The 24,400-nt window shown below is 39.8% G+C and overlaps 1 protein-coding gene and 1 long non-coding RNA gene across 2 annotated transcripts in view; one reads left to right on the top strand and one right to left on the bottom strand.

The window, feature by feature from the left end:
* Nucleotides 1-465, bottom strand: part of LOC140342939 (uncharacterized) — a 19,360-nt gene extending 18,895 nt beyond the window's left edge. The window contains exon 1 of the long non-coding RNA XR_011923216.1: nucleotides 441-465. This is a non-coding gene — a long non-coding RNA (uncharacterized lncRNA). The remainder of the gene's footprint in view (nucleotides 1-440) is intronic.
* The window catches only part of LOC140342935 (cytochrome P450 2G1-like), a 27,456-nt gene extending 15,234 nt beyond the window's left edge, over nucleotides 1-12,222 (top strand). The window contains exons 3-11 of the mRNA XM_072429308.1: nucleotides 625-830; nucleotides 1,908-2,070; nucleotides 5,313-5,462; nucleotides 6,096-6,256; nucleotides 8,563-8,739; nucleotides 9,193-9,328; nucleotides 10,126-10,313; nucleotides 10,672-10,813; nucleotides 11,669-12,222. Of these exons, the coding sequence (XP_072285409.1) occupies nucleotides 625-830; nucleotides 1,908-2,070; nucleotides 5,313-5,462; nucleotides 6,096-6,256; nucleotides 8,563-8,739; nucleotides 9,193-9,328; nucleotides 10,126-10,313; nucleotides 10,672-10,813; nucleotides 11,669-11,856 (1,511 nt within the window). The 3' untranslated portion in view covers nucleotides 11,857-12,222. The remainder of the gene's footprint in view (nucleotides 1-624; nucleotides 831-1,907; nucleotides 2,071-5,312; nucleotides 5,463-6,095; nucleotides 6,257-8,562; nucleotides 8,740-9,192; nucleotides 9,329-10,125; nucleotides 10,314-10,671; nucleotides 10,814-11,668) is intronic.
* Nucleotides 12,223-24,400: the final 12,178 nt, after the last annotated feature.

Here is a 24,400-nt window from a genome sequence, read left to right as displayed (position 1 = left end):
AGAGAGTAAGAAAAGCTTTTATGAGGGCTTTAGAGCTTTAGAGAATTCTTTAGAAAATCCATCGAAAAAAAGATGCGTTCAATGAGAAAGAAAAGCCCTGGGTATATACAAGAACTGTACAAACAGTGGTTGTCTTTTTACAAGAAAGGGGAGATTGGAGGATGAGGTGCCTCATGACACAACATTTAGCTCCACTGAAATTTTCACAGAAAAAAGCATATTTCTCTGGAAACAACAGTATATATTGTAGTTAACAGGCAAAGTAGAAAAATACATTTTAAAGGGCTAATAGAAACTAAAATAGCATTTTGTTTATAATAAATCTAATATCAATAAGAAATATCAACAACTTAGAGCTGTATTTAATAACTCAAAAGTAACTCAAAAAGTTTCAGCTACTTTTTTGCAGTCAGGACAAAAGTTTTATTCATGCTAAGTACCTGTGGACTTTGCTCGGTGTTCTTTGCAAATAGATAGAAAAAATGTTTTGCAAAAATGCTGAAAAAAAGAACAATGCCAACCAATGGCTAAGTCTCTAAAGTACACAGTCAGGGTAATTTGTGCCAAGAAAGAAGGTAATTGTTTATCTATTAACCATTGATTAACAATAAATTGTTTCTTTAGAGGATTTGGATATTTTGTTCCGATACAAAATGGACATCACATGGATGAGCACCGTGCTCGTGGCCTTTATCATCCCCTGTGTCATCTACTCATGGTGGAATGCCTTATATCGGAGACGTAACCTGCCACCAGGACCAACACCACTGCCCATTGTTGGCAATGTCCTACAGATAAAAAGAGGAAAACTTGTCAAAACACTAATGGAGGTAGGTTTTATTGGAGAATAAATCTATAGCTCTTTAACTGTTTATGTGACCAACCTCTCGAGATGAAATGCGAGGTATTAGGAGATTAGTCTGTAACATTCCAGCATCATGATGTTACACTAAAGCTTGAGCGAAAAAAGGAGTGTTACAATAGTCGTTCTATTTTCTGTTGACTTGATGGAAGATTCTGAATCAGGAGCAAAATCTTCCAACAGGTTAGGACAATTTCTGCAATTTAAGAGAAGATCATACACTAGTTCTTTTTGTTTTATAATGATTGGGTGTTTTACCATATGATTTGTAACCTATATGTTAAAAAACACATTTTCTTAAGCAAAGCCTATTCAGCAACGAACATGGGTTCACATGACTTGCAGAAAAAGTCTGCTGTTCTGCAACCTCTTGTAACTCTTTAATGATCCAGACTAATTCCGCAGTTGTTTCTTTTTGCATATCAAAGCACAGCTTGCTCCAGAAGTTAATACATTTCCAGGCTCCATAAAATATTTTTTTTTGCATTGTTTGTGATTAACTCACAGTAATGATTTTTTACAGTAACTGACATCATGCTGCCTAATAATATATTGGGACAAATATCTGTCCTAATTGCATTTATTAAAACAATGTACATGTTCCGACCTACATACAAATTCAACTTAAGAACAAACCTACAGTCCCTATCTTGTATGTAACCTGGGGACTGCCTGTATTATTACAGTGGCAAAATAATCAAACAGTTTCACGAAAAGGGGTCTGACCGAGCCAAGCAGTGGGCAAACAAGGGGAACAGATATAGCTCTGGGGTGGACTGTAAAAACTAGAGAGCCTAAATCCAAGATGGTGGTGCAAAATAATCATAATTATGAGGAAACTATGGCAGCAAGGAAGATTTCATTGGCATCCAGGGACTTGTAAGTATTAGGTATATTAGGTTTTAATTATCCTGTGTTGACTATGGTTAGTGTATCCTATTGTAAAGTTTTAAATAAAGGCGAAAGCTCCTGTTTAATGAGAACTTATTATTTACATATATGATGTAAACCAAACATAATAATGAGTCCTTCATATTTTATTTAGTTTGCAGAGAAATATGGACCAGTATATACACTTTATTTTGGCCATCATCCTGTTGTTGTCCTAAGTGGTTATGAAACTGTAAAAGAGGCATTATTAGACCTACCAGAAGAATTTAGTGGACGTGGAAGGTCTCCTACTTTTGATCATTTATTTAAAGGATTTGGTAAGTTAAATTTAACAAAGTGTGTCACCCTGGCCTAGCCTAAAATGTAAGTGGAATGTTCAATATATTCACTGCTAAAACTGGTCCATTTCTGGGGAAATTTCACCTATGGGTAGCTGAAATAATGCTTGTTTAAATAGCATCTAAACCAGTAAACAAATGAATATGTTGCATCTTATTGGTCCAAGTGGACAATTTTTTTTTTCTGGTGATTTCTATTAGTAACACACTCCTTTCCTAGGCGGACATAACTCAATCAATGTACTTTATCTGTTAATCAGGAGAACCTGGTTAATACAACAAACCTGGAATAGATTTCTTGTAATCATAATGCTATTTTTTGGCAAATGTGTTCATTCCTGGACCAGATCCACTTCAGGTTTGCTGGATCATCTATGATAGTCTAACTTCTCCAGTCTTTGAGAGCTTTAATAAATCAGGCTCATTGTGCACAAACAATCAGTAAAGCTGCGTACACACGTCAGATTTTTCTCGCCCGATAATTGGCATCGGCCAGATATCGGGCGAGAATCTGGCGTGTGTACAGTTGGCGTCGTTCATCGTCCGTGGATCCGTCCTGGCGGATCCACGAACGATGAACGACTACCGATCCTAATGCAAGGGAAGGGGGAGAGCGCGCAGCAGAGTGCCGCTCCGTCGTTCTCCCCTTCCCCTCTCCATAGAGCAGAATGGTGCTGTATGTACAGCACCGTTCATGCATCATGTAGTCCTTTGTCGTTGGAAAGGATCGTGAAAGATCCTTTCCAACGACAAAAATTGCACGTGTGTACGCAGCTTAAGTCAAATCAAAATCTTAATCACTTCTATCTGAGGAAAATGGTCAAAAGAGCAGAATATCCCGCATGTGTTAGTCAAGTTTTGTGACCGCTGACCAATCTACCTTCAAAATCAACAGCAGATTGGCTTGTGTGTACTAGACCTTAAGGTTTTTATTGGCTTTAAAGAGGGTATTAATGTCTTATTTGAGGTTCTTTTATTTATTCTTTTCTTCTCCTGTTCTGTTATTGCTTAAACTAAAATAAGAAACAAAATAAACCTTTTGACTGATGTCTAATCCCTGTACTCTTCTGCATAAACAGACTGGGAGAGTAATGGAAACTATTTAGGACTGTACTGCTTTGCACAATGCATTGAATATACTTATAGAAGGGGATAACACAAGGGTGGCCCCCTTATTGCTTTACTTATTTACCCAATCCCAATCTAATGGAAGTAAATAACTTTACATGTATTTCAAATCTGATTTCCAGGGAACCAGAGGAAAAGTAATTTCTACAATAAAGAAAATCTTACCGACCTGATTGCAATTTTGTATTAATCTAACCTGTCCTCGGCTTGTTGGGGGCACCACCATCTTCACCTAATCCCCCTTCAGGTTTGGGTCCTTGACCTTCCTTTATTGAATATGATATTTGTTAAATATTATTTAACTTTAATGGTGCCACATCCCTACAATATCCAGAACAAATCAAAATAAAAAGAGAAATTGGACCTTTAGGGCACCCAAACTTCATTAAAGTTAAAATTCCAGCAGACTTTATTACACAAATACATAAAACATCTTGAACATGCAAAAGTATAAAAAAAAACATTCCATGTAAGTAGGACAAAGCATAGCCCTACTGATTTTCATATTCAAAGCTTTTCACAGACAAAATTTCGGCTTCTTCAGGTGTGTTAAATTCAGGGAGTTGTACCTTTATTGCTGAATAACCACAAAAACAACTGTACCTTGACAGCATGAACAAAATTTTTTTTGTAAATATCAATCCTTAAAAATATTTTACCATAACCATTTCACCAGCGTATATTCTTATCATTTTGTCTGCTTCCACACCCAACATATTGCACATACTCCCTAAAAATTTGAGTGCAGTTTAACGGTTCACAGGTGAAGCAAAACCCAGAAGAGGCAAAGAAACTGCCTAAAGGGACCCTTTATTTATTGTATGGACCTAAATATAAAAAAATGCCTTTTATTACTTTAACTAGACCAATCAACCATAAATATCTATGTTAGGGATATTCGATATTAGAGTCACGTCACCTTTATTTTCCCAACAAGATAGTATGTTACTTATACGAAATTGAGATTTTTATATGTATATACTATAGATTTTAAGCCTCTGATTCTGTTAAATGCAATACAGACATGGAAATATAAATATACATTAGGTCTATCTGTAAAGATTTTATCCGCAGTTCATGTATGAAAACATAAAGTCTCAGTGTCTCTATTCTAAGTCCCTTGAAGCAAAGAAACTCCTCAAAAGTTCCATGGCTCAAATTCTTCAAAAGCTTGTGCAGAGCTTAATACCATTCTCTAAACCAGGGGTGCCAAACTCTGCGCCGCGGGCCAAATTTGGCCTAGCACATCCTTTTTTTGGCCCCCAAAAGAAATCTTAATATGAATTGCAGCTGGCCCGCCGCTACTGCATTCCGTAGTAATGGCAGGCCAGCTGCAATTCATATTAAGCTGCTGTTCTATAGCTGCAAGTACAATACCACTACTACAATTCCCGGCATCACTCGTGTCTCTAGACCAGTGGCCTTTCTGCCTATCCGTGGCCCAGCATTTTATAGATGCAAATGATACAGGGAATTGTAGTAGCGGCATCACTAGTGTCTATTGAACACCAGCCTTTGTGTGGACCCCACAGAGTTTATACTGACAGGTAAACTCAATGATCAGGAATTATCGGGATTATTATTATTGGGAATTATCATAGAGCTATTGCTATATTAATTGTTTTCCTGTGCCAGAGAATGCAATGTGAAACCAATAAATGCAGAAATTCATTTGAGTCCACAATGTATTCTCTGGCAAAGTAAAACAATTAATCTCAATAAGAAGAAACAAGAACACATGAGAAAAACATGCAGTAATATGCAGTTGATTATTTTAGATCAATCCACTGCAAAATACTGCATGCTCTTCTCATATGTTTTTTCAATACATTTCAAGTTTGGCCTAAGGTCTAAGTTCTAAGGTCTAAACCTTGGTTGATCCCCGCTCTCTTCGGCTGGACTATGGAACTGGACTACGGAAGGCGAGTATATCCTTCACCGGTAATACATTCATTATAGGTTGGAAGAGGTGAAGGGAAGATTTGGTTTTGCCTAGAGGGGCTTCAATAAAAATCTTTTCAGATGCTAGGGGTCATTTCATTTTGTATGATAACTATGCCTTTAACTCTTTGGCTGATGTTGTTGTTTTCCAGGAATTGTCTTTAGCAATGGGGAACGATGGAAGGATTTGCGCAGATTTTCACTAACCACGCTTAGAAATTTTGGCATGGGAAAGAAGTCTATTGAGGAGAGGATTCAGGAAGAGGCTGGGTTTCTGGTGGCAGAGATCAAATCTTTGAAAGGTACATTATCTGTGTGTGTGCTAGATGAAATGACAAACAAGAAACGCAGTGCAAAAAAAAAAAATTTAGGATCAAAGTTTCTCTCTTCTATTTTAGGATCAAAGTTGTCTCTCTTTTCTCTTTAGTTGTCTCTTTTTTTGGGTGGGGACAACTAATATATAATAAGTATACATGGTATAAATGGTAATAAAATAGAAATAGAGCCATGGAAAAAAAAAACTTGTCGGTTATGCCAATTCATTTTTGCATATTTATTTCCTATGGTTTACAAATGGGGATTTGGCAAGGGTGTGTCATTTGCTTACATATTTTAGGCTAAAAGTGTCCCTTTTCACTGTCTATAAAAATGTGGCAGGTATGCTAACCTTGCCAAACTAGGTGATGGTGACATCTAAAACAGAGGAAAACATTAAACTTGCTCTCTGGGAGATGTCAAGGTTTATATATATTTATTATTAAACCATCTCCTCCTTATACCCCATCTTCAGACTGTATAATGCAATCACAACCAGTGATTCCAGTATTAAATAAAAATAACACAGATATACTTCAACAAAGAGATAAGCATAAAGAATATTAGCACTGCTGCTCATAAACTCATACAATAACCGGAATTTTAACATTTGCCTGCAGGAAAACCTTTGGACCCTGCAGACCTTCTACTCCAGGCTGTTTCTAATGTAATTTGTTCTGTAGTATTTGGGAATCGTTTTGAATATAATAATGAGAGTCTGCGGCAACTGTTGAGATTGTTTGGAGAAACATTCAAAGAAGTCAGCTCTCCTTGGGGACAGGTTGGTGGTGTTGTTGCTACATGGTTTACTATGGAACATTGGAAGAGTGTAGTAAGACAAACATGATGCTGAAACTAATTGATAAAATATTAAAAAATAGTCATCTAACAAATCAGCAATTGTCTAGAAGGAAGGAGAGAGGCATTAGAGATTCTGTAATGTTTTACACCAGTATCCCAGATATACATATATTAAAAATAGCATGGATTTATTTTGTATCCTTAAAACAAACAATTCTGTGCGTTTTTTCTTTTTGTTCTGTGCATCCAATGAGGTCACATTCATAACCTCAGAACAGCCATTTTATTGTTAAATTAAAGCAGTACAAAGCTTTAGAAAGGCCCTGATGTTGAGATTGACCTCTGTTCAAAATGATATCTGTTTTCACCTTTACAATTTTTAATTTAAAATTCATTCAAATTGCACTATAACTTAGAATTCAGCATGTCTCCTTTCTGTTTGAGGGCTTTTCAGTCAAATAGAAGCAAATGTCTGTCTTCAGTAATAGGTAAAGATGAATTGAAGTTTACTTTTCTAACTACTTGGTTGTTGAGGTACACATCTATGGAACCTTTAAATGTTTAAATGAAAGTCACTGCACATTGTGTGAATTAATATTGAACAAAGCTTATTCTTAAAGCAATCATGTTGATTATCGTAAATTATAAATGTTACCTTTGGAACTAAATTTTACAAATTCAAAAACACATTGTCTAGATCTGATTCGTTGTAATTATGCAGTTTCCTGCCTTTTACTATTTTACTTTTAACCTCCCTGGCGGTATTCTAGAGTGTGGCTCGAGGTGGGATTCCATACCAAAAGCGGTAACCCTAAGCCACACTCAGGGTGGAATTGCCATGCAGTTTACCAAGTCCTACCTGATTCCCACATTCCATCGGTGTCCTCCAGCGATGCCCGGCATCGGTTTCCTTTGCCGTGCATCACCAGTCTACACACATACCGGCCGACACCTGCGTCCCCGGTGTGTGAACGTTGGGGACACAAGGCAAGGGGAAGCAGATTCCGGCCGGGCATCTGCTCGCGAGTCTTAGGCTGGAGGGTGGGACCATTGGGCAGGTAGGAGGGACCAGGCAGGAAATTTAAAATGATGAGAATTTTTAAATGTGCCACTTTTACATTTACAAAATCCTCATTATTCATACCTCCAGGGAGGTTAATAACAGATTGTGGTCAAACAATTGTCATCACCTTATTTATAAGACTTCAAGTCTGGCCCCTACTATTGTAGACATGTGGTTTATAATGTAATGCAGGAACTGTGTGTAATGCAGTATTGCTCCATTGTTTTTCCGATTCTGGGTGTCACATGGTCAAACTTGATTGACCTTCTACCAGCTGATTTTAGAAATAAGTGTAAATAAGGCATACCAAATCTGACCCATTAAAACTGATATTCTGTCCATTATTTTTCTTCTATATACTTTTTATGTTTATTTAAAAACCTGCATGCTATTAGAATTTGACTTCATTTTGGGATTTAGTTGGGCTTTAATTTCAGAATTGCAAAGTCCTTGTGACCTGTGAAGTAAATACCATTGTGCAAGTCTGTTGCTCTGGTATACTATGAGTGGCATTCCCAATGATTTAAATTCATCAGGAACATTCTGCCCTTGATTATCACCTGCCAATGGGAATGATGCTCATTGTATACCATAGGCTACACACTATGTTCAATGTTCAAGCTAAATAAAGCTTGTTAAAAGTATTATTCATAAACTGAGGTGGTGTTACAAGGATAAAAGGTTATCCTCAGTTTATGATTAATACTTTTAACAAGCTCCTATGTATAATTTGCCAAAACTATTACATGTAATTTTTGCTTTTTTTATTAATTTGTCTTATTATGTATTTCGGTAACATTCTCAACAAATCCCATGTGAAAGCCGCATGGAGAAACACGCCGGGAAATGAGAAGTTAATCTGGCTGCCATTTGTTGAATTTTTAGGGATTTATGTATAGTCAATTGGTCCTTTATCCCATTAAATACTAATGGGGAGGACCACTCTCAATGTATGCATATGCTTGTCACTGATTTATTTTTTTGCATAAATCACTATAACAACAATATATAAATCCACTGGTTTTTAACCCAGCTTTTTCTATTCTTTTTTAGAACTTTGTATCTAATTAGCTTTTGGGTGGTCGTACTCTGTATCTCCATATTTTGAGGGATCAGTACTCTCATTTTTCCAGCTAACTAAGTTAACTTAAAGAATACCTTTGTTTGGTCCAAACAGCAACATTAATCTTGCCTAACTTTAAAAATTGTATTGCATTATTCAGTTGATGGACATGCTACCAGAATTCATGAACTACATTCCAGGACCTCACCAGAGAATATCCCGACACATGACAAAACTGACGAAATTTGTTTCAGAGAGAGTAAAGATGAATCAGGATACATTTGATCCCAACAGTCCTCGGGACTACATTGACTGTTTTCTTCTAAAGAAGCTGCAAGTATGTGAATTATCTACATATCCCAAAACAAAGAAATGTTTGTCCCCCAAAAGGAATTATATGCGAATTACAGGGACCTACAGGAATCAAAATTTTTTAACCTGATTGCAGGAAAGTTAAATCTGCCTGATCCACTAAATTCCCATGTAAGGAAAATAAATACCCAACTGAAGTCCCAGTGGTTCAATCTGCCCTTCCCTATATCACTAAGGTAAACAGTGACATAGAGAATGGTGGGAAAAAAACAATAAACCCAGCGACTGACATTTCCAGGCTTGTGGGTTTCTGAAGAAATAGTTATCAATTCTTCATTTTTTAAGTAGTAATATTTCTCTTCTAAACCGAACAAGGACACGGCATGTTCCCCACTGAAGTCTCTTCTATCCATTTACAACGTATTTGTATAAAGAAGTATGTAGTTCCTGTTTATTATTGCATTTTTTTTGTTAATAGGAAAAGGACAATTCAAACTTTAATACAAACAACATGATATTGACGGTACTTAACTTGTTCTTTGGTGGCACTGAGACAGTCAGCAGCACTCTTCGACAAGGATTCCTTCTACTTATGGCATACCCTGAAATACAAGGTAAATACTGGGAGCAGTACAAGGTTTTTAAAAACAATATGGTAATGCATTTGCTAGAAACAATTCAGGTATCAGTTTAATAATCTACAATAAAGACAAGCCTCCGTTCAGCCTTGGGAGGCTGGTTGTGCTATCCCAGAACATGATTACCCCCAGGACTTTGGTGTGCAATGGATTTCATTTGGGGAAGGCCTTCTAGAGGACCAGGAGCCCACAGGATAATGCAGTACAGGAGAATCCAGAAAAGAGAGCCAGGGGTCATACACAGGTAGTAAGTGCGCCAAACAAGGTATCCAGTGGTAAAAGACAAACCAGAGTTGGGGTCAGAAAAGGTTCGGTCCAGTCGGCTAACAATGACAGGGTCAGGAAACAGGTAAATCCAACAAAAATTTCACACGACTAGAAGGTCAGCCAAGCTAAATCCTACAACAGGCAACTAGCGATTAGGGATTTAAGCCTGAAATCTGGTCTTGGCTACCGCACATACTCTAAAATCCTCAGTTTCACACAGCCTCAGTGTATGTGGTGGGAATGCAGAGCAAGGTACATCCCAGGAGGAATCTGCATGGCTAAAGAGAAGCTGGGAATGCTTTAAGCTGCTGAGCAGAGGGCAGACAACTAATTTCCTGATCTTCCTTGCTGCTACAAATGATACCACCCGAGTTTACCAGCCAGATAAGTATCTTTCCAAAACAGTTGCTTTGTTTTAATGCAAATACAAAATAGTATACTTGGTATTAGTGAGTGATAAAGGTCTGCTTTTTTCTTAGTTATTTATATCCAATATATTTATTCAGATAAAGTCATTGAAGAAATAGATCAGGTGATTGGACAAAATCGCCTTCCAAACATAGAAGATCGGATGAAGATGCCGTATACGGATGCTGTAATCCATGAGATCCAGAGATTTGTTGATATCTTCCCAGTTAGCGTTGTGCACATGGTGATAAAGGATGTCAACTTCAAGGGTTACACTATTCCTAAAGTAAGGAGCTTTTTTCTCACTGTAAAAATATTTGTAAAAGAGTTCTTCATATAGGTGTTTCTGGTTATTCTTGCATTATTATTATCATTATTATTATTATTATTATTATTATTAATAATAATTAACAGGATTTTTATAGCGCCAACATATTACGCAGAGCTGTACATGTCAATATTCACACATTTCCGAGCACTAGAATTGTTTGGAAAAAGGGAATCATTTCTGGTCTATTCAAAAGGTTTTTTTTTATATTTAGTTTATTTATTTTACTCTTTCCTATTAGCATACAACAAAATGGTTGTTTAAAAGTGAGTTCTCATTTTTACGGGTTACTCATATATCTTTTGTATATCCTTAGGGTACAGATGTCTATCCATTACTATGCTCTCTTCATCAGGATCACAAGATGTTTACTACTCCCAATAAATTTAACCCCAAACATTTCCTAGACAGCAATGGCTCTTTTAAGAAAAATAAAGCCTTTATGCCATTTTCTGCAGGTACGTTTACATTTTACCAAGTGCTACTAAAAGTGTCAGACATCACAGTGTTTGAAGTCACATCACAATGCAGTTGATTTATAAAAATAGTTTAAACCATTTGCTTTGCAAAGAGAATTTTTGTTTTGTATGGGAAATTTCACTTCGATTATTGTATGTGGCAATCAACCCCAATGATCGAGGTCCAGTTTTCTTACTTACTTACCTGTTCTATTACAGGCCATTACTTAGTTCATTGCTTACCATGTGGGTGGAGAACACGTGCTCTGCTAGGGAACCCCAGGACAATGTCCTCATAAGACCTCTCTCTTGATTGGCTGAGAAAACGCTGATGGCTCAAGCGTCTTTAGGGTTTCACTTTCAGCCAATCAGCACTAAAGGTGAATGGGAAGATTTGTCCTTATTGGCCCTCTAGTACCTGGGGATTCCATGGTGTCAGGAGTCCCTCGGCTTTAACATTTACCTCTTACCTAAATTTTTACATATTTTTTTAACACTTTTGGGGAATGAGTATGGGCTTTTATTTACCCCTGTACTCATTGCCCAGGGTGGAGTGGCAGAGATCTGCGAGTCCCCTTTTAAAAGGGGATTTCAGATTTTTATAGATTTTTTTATGAGCGTTTTTGCAGCACATTTTTAATTTTTAAAAGGCAAGAGGGAGAGAATCCTTAAATGCTCAGAACCTGCCTCAGGGAAAGGCCCTGGTATAGACTAGCCTATTGGAACGCATAGGAATTTCACAAACAGGCATTTAAACTTTCAGGTAAAACTCTGGGAAATAGTCTGTGTAGACTAAGCCTATAGGTGGGTTTTAAAAAAATACAACAGTAACTTTTTTTTATTTATTTTTTTTAGGGAAGAGAGTTTGTGTTGGAGAAGGTCTGGCCCGTATGGAGCTGTTTCTTTTCCTAACATCTATCCTACAGAACTTCAAACTGACTTCTAAGACTAAATTTGCAGATGAAGACATCCAACCAAGAATGACTGCATTAGTCAATATGCCTACATTTTATGAAATGTCTTTCATTCCTCGAGCATTGTAGAATTTTACATACCTCAAATGAACGAACTTCCAAACTCTCATTATACAAGAATGTCAGCAGAACTGTCTAGAATTTACATAGGACAAACTACTTACTTTTCCTCAAGATGCTACAAATGAACCAGCTTTGTTTCCTAGAGGGTACTGTGGCAGTAATGTGGAACGACAGTGTGAAGTGCTAAACTACAAATGCTGCTCTTCTATTGTATCCCTATGCTAAATAAGAAAATAATATAGTTTTATTTTTTTGTTTTTTAGTCTATTCTTCAAATAATTACAATATAAACAATACATTAATGACTATACTGCTTTGTGTATGCTTCATTTAAAATAAATAAATCTGCATAAATAAATTTCTGCATACAAACTGGCTGCTATCATTCCAACAGCGTAGCAATAAAACATTTTACTCATTAAACTATTATTTCACACTAGGGATGAGCGAGAATTTTCGGCGAAATTTTGCAAAACCATAGTAAATCACTATAGGAGGAATAATATGACTGTATATATAAATACAGCCCTGGGTATCCTCCTGTCAGTGAGCGATCCCCGGGCAAGCCCTCATTCTAACCTGTAGTGCCCGGGGATCTTTCACTGAGAGCAGGATTCTCACAGCTCCATTCATAAATGCAGCCGCGATACTCCTCTCAGAGTCCTGAGTCATGCAGCTTGCGCTTATGAATAAACGCGGCCATGGGAAAAATCAGAGGTTTTTTTTCCACGCTGCATTCATTCATGAGCAGTCAGTGAGACTCACACTGTGAGGTCCCTATCCAGGAACACATAGTACAGGACTGCAACAGCAATCAGAAAACCAAACCCTGATTGGTCTTGAAGGTCCCAAAAATTTAGTCCCACCGACCGAATTTACAAAGACTGTTCTCGCCTACATGTTTGGTAAGCGAGAATGGCCCAATTTGCCGTGAGACCGAATTTAAGAAATTTTGCTCGCTCATACCTATTTCCCACAAACAGTCAATAGAAAAGTTTACAAAGCTGTAGGGCTTGTTCACGTAGTAATAAATACTGAAAACCATTCATGCCATGTTTTATTATGGGCAACATTTTACCTGAAACTGGAAACATGATGAAAAAATATATTTGCAAAGTCTGTGAAGTGAAAAAAATGAACTTCTGCTATTTATAAAAGTGTATTTTCTCAACTCGAATTAACTTTTGTTTTCAGAGGAATTACATTCATTTTCAATTTTTGCTTTAACATATTCCTGCATTTATTTTGGATCTGAATATTGGTGTCCGTTAAACTGAACTGAGAGGCACAAATTGCTTATTTTTCAAGGTACTCCTGGCAACCTCTGTAGGAACTCTGGTTAGGAAACACTGTTCTAGGGTCATTCATGGGGACAGTCCAATCCCTGCACCAATCATTCAGTAAGTCAACTCCAATATTATTATTATTATTATTATTATTATTAATAAAATATTTATAGCGCCATGTATAGTATTTATATAGCGTTGTACATTAAAGTGGTGTTGCAAATGACAGACAGATACAGACAGTGACACAGGAGGAGGAAAGGACCCTGCCCAGAAGAGCTTACAATCTAGAAGGTGGGGGAAGTATCACACAATAGGAGGGGGAATATGAAGTGGTGAAAAATAGTGAGGGTTTAACCTCCTGAGCAGTTCATTTCTGTATGGATTTATATGTCTAAAAGCGGTACATTGTCTTTCATGAAAACTTATTTTACAGTATAATATCACAAAATAATTAAAACATTTTTAAAAAAATACATTTTATAATAAATTTAATAAGACACTTTGACATGATTTTGTGTTTTAAACTTTATTATACTCATACTAGTATAATTTACTGTAAAAAAAAAAAATTCATGTACCGCTTTTAGACAACTAAATTCAGGGTATTGCATTTAATACAGTTGTTTTGTATTGAATGCAATACAAAATAATTTGAAATTCCTGACGCCCCCCTTGCGACGGCTGTACGCACCAACTTAGTGGGAACTCCCAGGGGAAAGTCCCCCCCCCCCCGGGGGACAGATGTCACAAAGACGACGCGGCCAGAGGATGGCAGGACACTGGAGGATGCCGATGGGACCAGGTAAGCCTTTATTTTTCATTTTCTTTTGCTACCCCGAGTTACATTAGGGCTTACTGCTTGAGAGGTTAAGAGAAAGAAGAAAATGAGTAGTTTGAAAAGATGGGTTTGAGAGATCTTTTAGATGGGCAGAAAGTAGGAACATCTAGAATAGGATGAGGAAGACCATTCCAGAGAGCTGGGGCAGCTCTAGAAAAGTCTTGAAGCTGTGCGTGTGATGAGGTTATGAGAAGTCATTAGTAGGACATTTATTTTATTTTTTTTACCAGGTCAGAAAGGTAAGTTGGACAAGAACTGTGGAGGGATTTAAAGGTTAAGCACGGGAGCTTGAATTTAATTCTAAGGTGAAATGGAAGCCAATGAAGAGAACTACAAGTTTGGATTATCTCCTTTGTGTATGCACTAATGTTTGCTCCAAACTTTGCACAGTGCCTCAAAAAATGATGACACATTATAAAAAATGAAATAAATATAATTTGGAAATGGCTTAGCCTACAATTAAAGTCAACTTTTCAGTAACTATATAAATCTGCCAGATTTGATTTCTAACATATATTAATACACATTATTCATGTAATTTTCCATAACATTTGTACATTTTATTAATAAGAAATAGCCCTTGAGCTCCAATTATTGTACTTTGCCTAGTCTGAGAATACATAAATCTGCTGCAGGCAGATAAAAGGATATTTTTTAGTCTTTACCCCATTGATCTGACTACAAAATTGTAACTATGTAGCAATTGCAAGACTAATAATTTTTTTAAATGGTGCTGACCTATATCAGCGCTGCCAAATTCAGCCCATTTGGTGCCCTAAGCAAGGCATCTCGAGCGATTCTCCTCATCACTGGAAGGCCAAGGGAAACAGTGGAGTTCAGAAAAGGCTAGAGATGGGGTGGGGTAATGGTAAGACAGAGGGATACAACAGAGCTCAAAATGGTTGGAGGAATACAGTGGCGCTCACTTGGGACCAGAGGGGTAAAATGGGGGAAAGTGTGATCTAGAATAGTAGAATGAAGGTCAGTGAGTGTTTGGTGATCAAAGTGAACTAAAGGGGTGCTTGGGGGGAAGATCAGTAGAAGGGAAGGGAAGTTTAGAGATATGTATTAGAATAGTACAACCACATTAATGCTTAAAGTGGACCTAAACAAAAATGTTACTTTATATAAAAAGGTAGACAACCCTACCCTTTTACAAAACAAAAATTCTATTTATTTTTGCTTTTTTAAGTGCAGCACCTCCCCCTATCTGTCTTGATTGCCGCAACGACTAATTACAAAAATTCAAGGTTATAAGTGCACAATCCAGAATGGAGAAAAGGTAGTTGCAAGAGGCAGATATATATGATATGGTATATGATATCATATGATATATATAGAAATTGTTATCAAGCTTGATAATGAAATTACCAGTGTGATGTAGGTCTAAGGGTTCCTGAGATAAAAGTCATTGCGATTAAAAAATGTAAAATTCTGAATTGTCATTAGAGCAAGAATAGGGGGAAGTCTTTGGTAAGGGCATTTGTTCCAGTTTTAGCTGTCTAAAAAGGATTTACTTACCTACTCTGTCACTACAGGACACAGTATTTTTCCTACCTCCATAATCTTCATTTTTCTTGCCTACACTGTTTGTACATGGGAGTAGAGAAAAGATTTGTGTAAACTCCAAATAACTTTGATTAGAGGTTCACAGAACAATGTTTCTCCCCATTCAGCTAAACATTGCCGCAGCATGATGATGGGGGAAGTATATAAAACACCTGTTAAAGACTTGGTGTTGTGAATTCTCAAGGATAATATAATGGAGATGACTCTCTAAGGCTCTGTCTTACTTATCCAAATTGGGAGACCATTGACTTAATATTAGTTTTAATAGTTGAAAGCATTGGTAGCAGTTTTAAATACAACAGGTAGATTTTTCCATATTCGGGTTTGCTATAACCTGGGAAACTGCTTTAGGAACATGTTTGACCATTTCAGTGTATTGCCATATTGCCATTTCTTTAATCAAATGCATTCCAGATTTCTTCATAGAAAAAAGGAATGTAGTTGAATGAAGTCCAAGAAAAGAAGACAGCATATTTCCAGTATTGAAACTTAAGTTATCCATGTAGTGCTATTGCCAGTACCTTTGAGGTCCTTTTGGTCCCTTCTAACCTGAATCAATGCACTCTGAAGCATAGATTTATTTTGAAATTGCGAAACTATGATAACCCTGGACTCAGCACCTCCTATCCTTACCCTTTAAAACATGGAGCAGGCTTTACAGTATCTAGCACCCCTTTTTTAATTTATATAGCTGCATAATTTGTTTACGTTATATAAATCCTGTTAATTAACAATATTAATTGCTAGCTGGCATCATGACCTGGATGACATGTGTTGGGAATGCCACCCATAAAGTTGCGGACAAGTAGCGGGGTGACCTTAGGCAAAAGGATGGAGGTCCAGAGACGGAGTGTGGGTCAGCGAGTCCAGTAGCAGTATGTGGCCCCTGGTCAGCTATTGCCAGGGAGACCGCATTGGTAAGTGTCATAAAGAGCTGGGTGTAGTGCATCGTCAATGCCACCTAGAAGTGTGTAATACAATTTTAGTGAATATTGTACTGACAGGCAGCAACAGCAGGAAGATGAGATGATGAGCCCTTAGACGAAGTGGGGGCCGCATTGGTAACTGGCATCTAGAACTTGGTGTAGTGCATCATCAATGCCACCCAAAAGTGTACAATTTTACTGAATAGAGTACTGACAGGTGGCAACAGCAACAGGAGGAGGTGGTGGGCCCTGAGACGGAGTGTGGACCGCATTGGTAACTGGCATCTAGAGCTAGGTGTAGTGCATTGAAAATGCCACCCACCCAGACGTGTGTAATGCAATTTCAGTGAATGGAGTACTGACAGGTGGCAGCAACAACATCATGAGAAGGAGGCGGTGGTCCCTGAGACGGAGTGTGGATGGCATTGGTAACTGGCATCTAGAGCTGGGTGTAGTGCATTGACAATGCCACCCACCCAGAAGTAGGGGTTTTGATTTGCAGTTTGTCGGCCTCCCGGAAACAGCAGAAATGTAAAGTATATTGCTAGCTGACACAATGACGAGCATGACATTGCGATGAATGCTACCCCTGGACGTTGCAATAACTAGCGGAAAATTTCAACTAAAGCAGGCTCAGCTGACAGAGTGTTGGTGACTGCCACAGACTCAGCACAGAGGCAGTGTTGGTTCACAGAGGCATCTTGATTGGCCAGTGAGTACTAGTGTCAGTTAATCAGTGATATCTGCAGTGGGGATATCATAGTTATTAGTAACCCACCTTTCGTTCATTTTTTAAAAAGGTGAGGCGATTGACATTTTCCGGCAACAGTCATGATCGTTACTCCGCCAGCAACACTGAAGGTTCTTTCAGACAAAACACTGGATGCTGGGTACGAAAGAAGCTTGATGGCATACTGTGCCCACTCCTGGCAGATTTCAAGCCTGCTGACCCAAAAATGAATAGCGTCACTACTGTCAGGACAGGCATCCTCCTCATAACTGCTGTCGTCAATACCACCACTAGCAAGAAAAGAGCCAGCGTAATCGTGCACCATGCGCTTTATCCGTTCTCGATTGTTATGCCCCTGCACTTCACTTGTTTAAGGTGGCCGCATCAGGTTTTCGCCAGGCAGAAAATCCACCCTGCCTTGGCCTAGAGTTTTGGATGTGTGCGGCGTGCTGCCACTACTGCTGCTGCCACCGCTACAGGAGGATACAGTGGAGGCAGTGTCCGCCTGAGCTCCCTGTGTAGAATGTGGTGCGCGGAACTCCTAACACAGCCAGTCACATAGTATTCTGCTCAGGCAGGTCAATTTTTCATTCTCTCACGCCGGGTTGGGTAGAAACTGTGACATTTTGTCTTTGTAGCGATGATCCAGAAGGGTGGCCAGCCAGTAATCATCCCGCTTTTTGGTGCTAAAAATGCAGGGGGTCCCTCCATAGGCATGGCAACAATTGAACGCACATATAAAAGAGGAGTTCCCTGGGCTTAACCTCCTCCTATCCCTCAGTAGGTGCCAAAACATCTTCTTCCTCATCACCCACCTCCACCTCTTCAAGCTGCAGCAGTTCCTGTTGTTCCATCGCCCACACAATGCCTGGGGGGTAACAGCACAAATGGGGGTTAGACGGGTCCTGTCAAGCAGCCCCAACATGATCTCCCTCATCATCATCATAATCATCTTCCCCCTCCTCTTCCTCTTGAAACTCCTGATGCTGGCTGTGTGCTATGGAGTGTCACCCTCATCCTCCTCTCCCATCACCACTTTCCATCAGGGCACACAGGTTATTATCAATCAGAAGGATGATGGGTTCCAGCCATTGTTCCAACCACTCCCGACTCACATTATTTGTGGCTTGGTCAAAGGTCAAAGTTCTTTGCACAGCATCTCCATCTGCAGCCACTGGTCACTGGTAAAATAGCTTGGTTGTGTGGCTGTACCAAGGGCCCCGCTGCCTCCATGCACCAGGCTGACCATGTAACGGCAGATGGCTAGTTTTTGCTCACACAGACACTGGAGCATGTGCAGGGTGGAGTTCCATCTAATTACAGTGTCACAAATGAATCTATGCAGTGTCAGCCTTTGTTGGCTCTGAATCTTGCTAAGCGCGGCGGCTACAGTTGGGAATTAGCGTACATGGCTGCTGATGGAGCGAGCCTGTCTCAGTAAGTCCTGCAGTCCTAGGTACGTGCGGAGGGACTTCTGCACCACCAGGTTCAGTACGTGCTCAAAGCAGGGCAAGTGTTGGCACAAGGTTGGCCCCATTGTCGCACACTACGTTGCCTGTTGTGAGCCAGGAGGGCGTCAGCCAAGCCTCATCCTCTCTGTGCAAAACAGACAAGAGTTCTCTGGCGGTGTGACTTTTCTCCCCCAAAGACACCAGTTTCAGCACTTCCTGGCAACGTGTGTGCTTGAGGGAGCGGTAGTGGCGTGCCCACTAAACCACATTGTCCTCTGCTGCTGGCCTTTCAGGAGGAGTGCCGAAAAGAGAGGGGATGGCGGTAGAAGGAATGAAGGAGGAGGAGGAAGAGGACTGGGGTGGCCCATGCTTTCCCACAACACTCCTCGGCGGTGGTACCAGGTGCTGAAAAGCCTCTTGCAGACTACCGCCCACTGAGCTCTGCAAGGCCACCCAGTGAGCAGTGAAGGACAGGTAGCGTCCCACTCTGTGCCTGGTTGTCCAGCTGTCCATAGTGATGTAGATTTGGCTAGACACTGAGAATGCCAATGCCCGGGAGAGGTTACCCATTACATGTGCATGTAAACTGGATACAGCTGTGCGGGAGAAGTAATGCCTGCTTGGTATATTCCACCGATGCTCGGGACAGGCCATCAGGTCACGGAAGGGAGCAGAGTCCACAATGCTGTACGGCAGTAGCTGCAAGGCCAATAGTTTGTTGTACCCAAATCTGATCCGGCCTGTTCTCTGCGGATGTGCCTGTGGCACAGGATGCAAATTGCTACGCACCCGTCATCGTCTTTCAACATGAAAAAGGACCACACTGGAAAGGTGTGTGCAACCACTCTCTTTGTCTGCATCTGCTGGGTGACCTGCGTCTGCTCCAGCTCCACCTCCCCCAGGGTCACATCGTCTCGGACTGTTGCCCTCTTCCCTGTCTCGGACTGTTTCACTCTGTCTCTTCTTTGGGACATAAGGCAGATTGGCGGCCCCTTCCATCCCCAGTCTTTTGCTGCTCCTGCTGTCTTTCCTTTACATTTGTTGCGGAACTGCTGCTACCCCTTACACAACATCACGGTCATCATCATCCTCATTTTCATCTAAGCCAACATTTGCAAATGCAGCCACTGATCCAGAACCCTCGCCCAGCAAGTGCTGACCATACTCTCCAAGGGTCTCAAAGTCTGCCTCCCTCTCTGAAATTCCCACTGTCAGATCCTCAGGCTGTTTGTCAAACAACAAGGGAGAGTCATCAGGAGGTACAGGCACATTAGCCACGCTAACTCCTGTCTTTGCTCCTGTCGTGGCTGTGCTGGTTGCTGCTGAAGAAGAGCCTGCTGCTGAAGTAGAGCCTGCTGCTCTTGAAACCCCTGAGACCCATTCCACAATACTCTCCACATGACACGGCTATATGATTGTATTCCGCCCTCTCAATACATCTACCAGCGTACTGGTGCTCTGCACACATCTCAGACGTGTTTGATCACTTGTGTGCTGCCTCCAACAGTTTGCTGCTGCTGTCCTACAGTGGAGGACTCCCGAGGAGTATGCACCCTGGCAGATGCGGCAGGTCGCCCAACGCCACGCCTTCCCGTGTGTCTACCACTTATCTTTTACTTATTCGGGCAAAAATGCACCTGTACCAAATTGTTTCTTTGGTTAATAGGAACAGGTATCAAACACTGAAATCTCTGTATTTTGTAATAGTAGGACAGAAATTTTTGTGTAGCAAACTGTCTTTTTTTGCTAAATAGCAAGATGTATTAAACACTGAAATATATATCGTATTTTTTGCCTTATAAGACGCACTTTTTCTTCCCCAAAACTGGGGGGGAAAGTTGGTGCATCCTATACGACAAATGTGTTATAAAATAATTAAAATAAGATACTCACCCGATACCCGATCCTGCGTATGTCTCCTCTCCCCGCTGGCTGCAGCGCGTGTCTCCTCTCCTCTCTGGCAGCAGCGTGTGTCTCCTCCTGGCTGCAGTGCAGAGCGAAATAAGCCGGCACAGCGCCCCCTGCTGTTCCCTGTCCTAACTGCCGTACAGTGGAAAAAAAGCACAGAGTGATCGGAAGGGGAATTTGAATGACACAGAGTGATCAGAAGGGGAATTTGAATGACACAGAGTGATCAGAAAGGGAATTTTGAATGACACAGAGTGATCAGAAAGGGAATTTGAATGGCACATGAGTGATCAGAAGGGGAATAATCTTTCAGAATCTTTTTTTTCTAGATTTTGCTCCTTTAAAATTGGGGTCTTATATGGCGAAAAATACGGTATATATTTTTTAGTTAGTAGGACAGAATTTTTTTTTTACCAAACGGTTTTCTTTGGTAATTAGCAAGAGGTACCAAACAGTGAAATATCTGTATTTTTTTGAGAGTAGGACAAATTTTTTTCTGTAGCAAACTGGCTTCTTTGGTAAATAGGAACAGGTAGAATTGAAGACTGCTATATCTGTATATATACAGAAGGCTGCAAACCTGTCCCTATCACAATCCACACCTCTCCCTGCTTCTATCTTTCACACACAAGATGGAGTGACTAATCCCTCCCTCATTCCCTGTATATATGCCTGTGCTCAGATCTCTCCTGATTCGGCTGCTGGGCCTTGCTGTGCATCCTGGGAGCAAATGATTTGCTCACAGCTGTGCCATTCCCACTAGAAATAGTCACCATTCCCGTCCCCTGATTTTTGTTCAGCGAGAACACAACCTCATGGTGAATCACAAGGCCATAATCACCCAAATGTTCGGTAAGCGAGAAAGGCCCGATTCAGCACAAGATCGAACTTACAAATCTTGCTCGCTCATCACTAGTGCTCAGGTCTGATCTTTTTGCTTATATTATATTTTAAAAAAATAAGGGGTTTGCCTTACTTTCCTTTGCATTCTGTCTTTCGTTTTGAAGTTTTGCACATTTTATCTCCTTTTTACATCTTTTGTTATAATATTTATAGTTTTCAAATGTAGAAGGGGATCCTTCATTTTTTATATTTTTGGAATGCCCTTTTCTTGTCCCTTATTGGTTCTTTAACATCAGCTGTAAGCCACATAGGTTTTAATTTTAGCCTCTTAAACTTATTATATTATATTACCTAATGGAATACATTTTTCAGTTTGGTTTTGTTGAACAGACTTGAAACATTCCCATTTCTGTTCTGTGTTCTTTGAGGACAATATTGTCTCTCAGTCCAAGTCACAGAGAGCCGCCCTTAATAATGGAAAATTTGCTCTCTTAGAATTATATGTTTTTATCTTTCCTGTTTTTGCTTCCTGTTTACAACCTACATTAAATGAAATCATATTATCGTCACTGCTACCCAGATTCTCTTTTATTTGCACATTTCTTATAAGCTCTGCATTGTTAGCAAGAACTAGGTCCAGTAGAGTATCATTTCTAGTTGGGGCTTCTATAAACTATACCATAAAATTATCTTGTATTAAATTCACAAATTTCCTCCCTTTTGCTGTTCCTGTAGTGCCATTACTCCAGTGTCAGTGTCATAGTAGCTGAAATCTCCCATGATTAAAACACTTCCACTTTTTGCTGCTTTTTTATCTGTGCTAGTAGTTGATTTTCTATTTCTTCCTTAGCACTGGGGGGCCTATAGCAGACTCCAATAATTAATTGTGTGTTATTCAACCCCACATTCAACTCCACCCAGAATGCCTCAAACTCATCGCTTGTTCCATCTGCAATTTCTTCTTTTACATTCCCTTTTAGATCACTTCTCACATACAGACAGACACCACCTCCCTTTCGTTTGACTCTGTCTTTACGAAAGAGAGTATACCCAGGAATATTGACAGCCCAGTCATGTGAAGAATGAATCCAGGATTCAGAAATACCAACTAATTCATAATTCTTTTCATTCATTAAGGCTTACAACTCCCCTATCTTGTTTGCTAGACTTCTAGCATTGGTGAACAGGCTCTTTAAACCATTGCTGCTTTTACCATCATTGTTTGCCAAATAATTTTGTTTTTCAGTACAACTAGTACTGCACAATCCAATGTTTGTTTGTAACATGGGAAGCTCCTTACAATTATCCATAATCCTCCCCCCAACTATCCCCTATCCACCCACCACTTGTGTCTCATCCTCGACTAACCTTTCTTCCACCTTATTTAACTTTCCCACCCTCCTCTGTCCTAGTTTAAATATCTCTCCACCATTACCCTAAATCTTTCCCCTAGCACAGTAGACCCCCTTTTATTTAGGTGCAAACCATCCCTGGCATACAGGTTGTACCCCAATGAAAAGTCAGCCCAGGGCTTTATGAACCCAAACCCTTTCCTTTTGCACCAGGACTTAAGCCATGTGTTTAGCTTTCTGAGCTCCCTCTGTCTTTCCTGTGTTGCGCATGGCACAGGGAATATTCTAGAGAACGTGGCCTTGGATGGAGGTCCTTTTCTTCAACTTGAAAAAGGTCTAGGTCTAGACTTTGACTAGGCTATTACAACACTTTATTTTCTTCTTACTACCATACTTCTGAGGAAAAGCAAAGTAAGAGTTGAAGAGTTGAGAGTTGAATGCTGAAAAATACTTGAGTTATATAAACAATACTGTTTTAGACTGTACCGCTGTTTGCTGAGTGATGCACTGCTACCGATGCCAATATTACAACATAACATAATGAGACCATTTTGTACTTTCACTTTGCATCATAAAAGCAGCACCCAGAGGTCCAGGACCTGACCTGTGATGAGATGAGTCTGAATGGGGACCCAAATGAGGGTCCTGACCAGGGACGGAGAAAACTGAGAGGCTTTCAACTCCATTAAACTTACACCAGTTAGTTGTGGAGGTCTTGCACCAAAGTATGTCTACCTGCACCTTTATGCCTTACTTGTAGTAGTAGCACCCCTTGGTTCCCTACGTTGCTGTCAGTGCTTTGCATCCCCTTCCCTTTACTTTGTGTCATTTTAACACTCTCTTAGTCCATACTTTGTACCCTATTCGCTCCCAATCAGCCCCTTTGTTGTACCCAGCAAGACTCACCTTTGCATTCTGTTAACCCTAAATTAGCACTACAGTTGCATCTACTTTTTCCCAATACTTTTTAGCTACCTTATTGCCCCATTACCCTGTTTGCTCATGTTCATCCATTCACCAACGTATAGTGGAAAACACCTTTACCTGACCACTGACTACTTACCACAATCACAGATTCCGATCACTCATGGCAACAAAAACGTGTAAAATGGCACACAAAGACACTGATTTTATTATTATTATTATTATTATTATTATTATTAATAAACAGGATTTATATAGCGCCAACATATTACGCAGCGCTGTACAGGTTGCAAAGAACAGATGAATACAGACTGTGACACAGGAGGAGAGGACCCTGCCCCAAAGAGCTTACAATCTAGTAGGTGGGGGAATTTACACACAATAGGATGTGAGATATGTAATGGTGGGAAGTAGTGATGGTTTCAAAATACAGAAGAAGATGGGTAGGCAAGTTTGAAAAAATGGGTTTGGAGCGCTCTTTTAAATGAGAAGAAAGTAGGAGCAAGCCGAAAAGGACAAGGAAGACCATTCCAGGGAGTTGGGGCAGCTCTAGAGAAGTCTTGTGTCCAGGCGTGTGATGAGGTTATGAGTGAGAAAGTCATTAGTAGGTCATTGGAGGATCGGAGAGAGCGGCAGGGGGAGTATTTTTTTACCAGGTCAGAAATGTAAGTGGGACAATAACTGTGTAGAGATTTGAAGGCAAAGTACAGGAGGTTGGAT

This window comes from Pyxicephalus adspersus, chromosome Z (assembly GCF_032062135.1).
Source record: "Pyxicephalus adspersus chromosome Z, UCB_Pads_2.0, whole genome shotgun sequence".
Lineage (NCBI taxonomy): Eukaryota > Metazoa > Chordata > Amphibia > Anura > Pyxicephalidae > Pyxicephalus > Pyxicephalus adspersus.
Note: the sequence above shows the minus strand (reverse complement) of the source record. Positions and strands in the feature narration are given on the sequence as shown.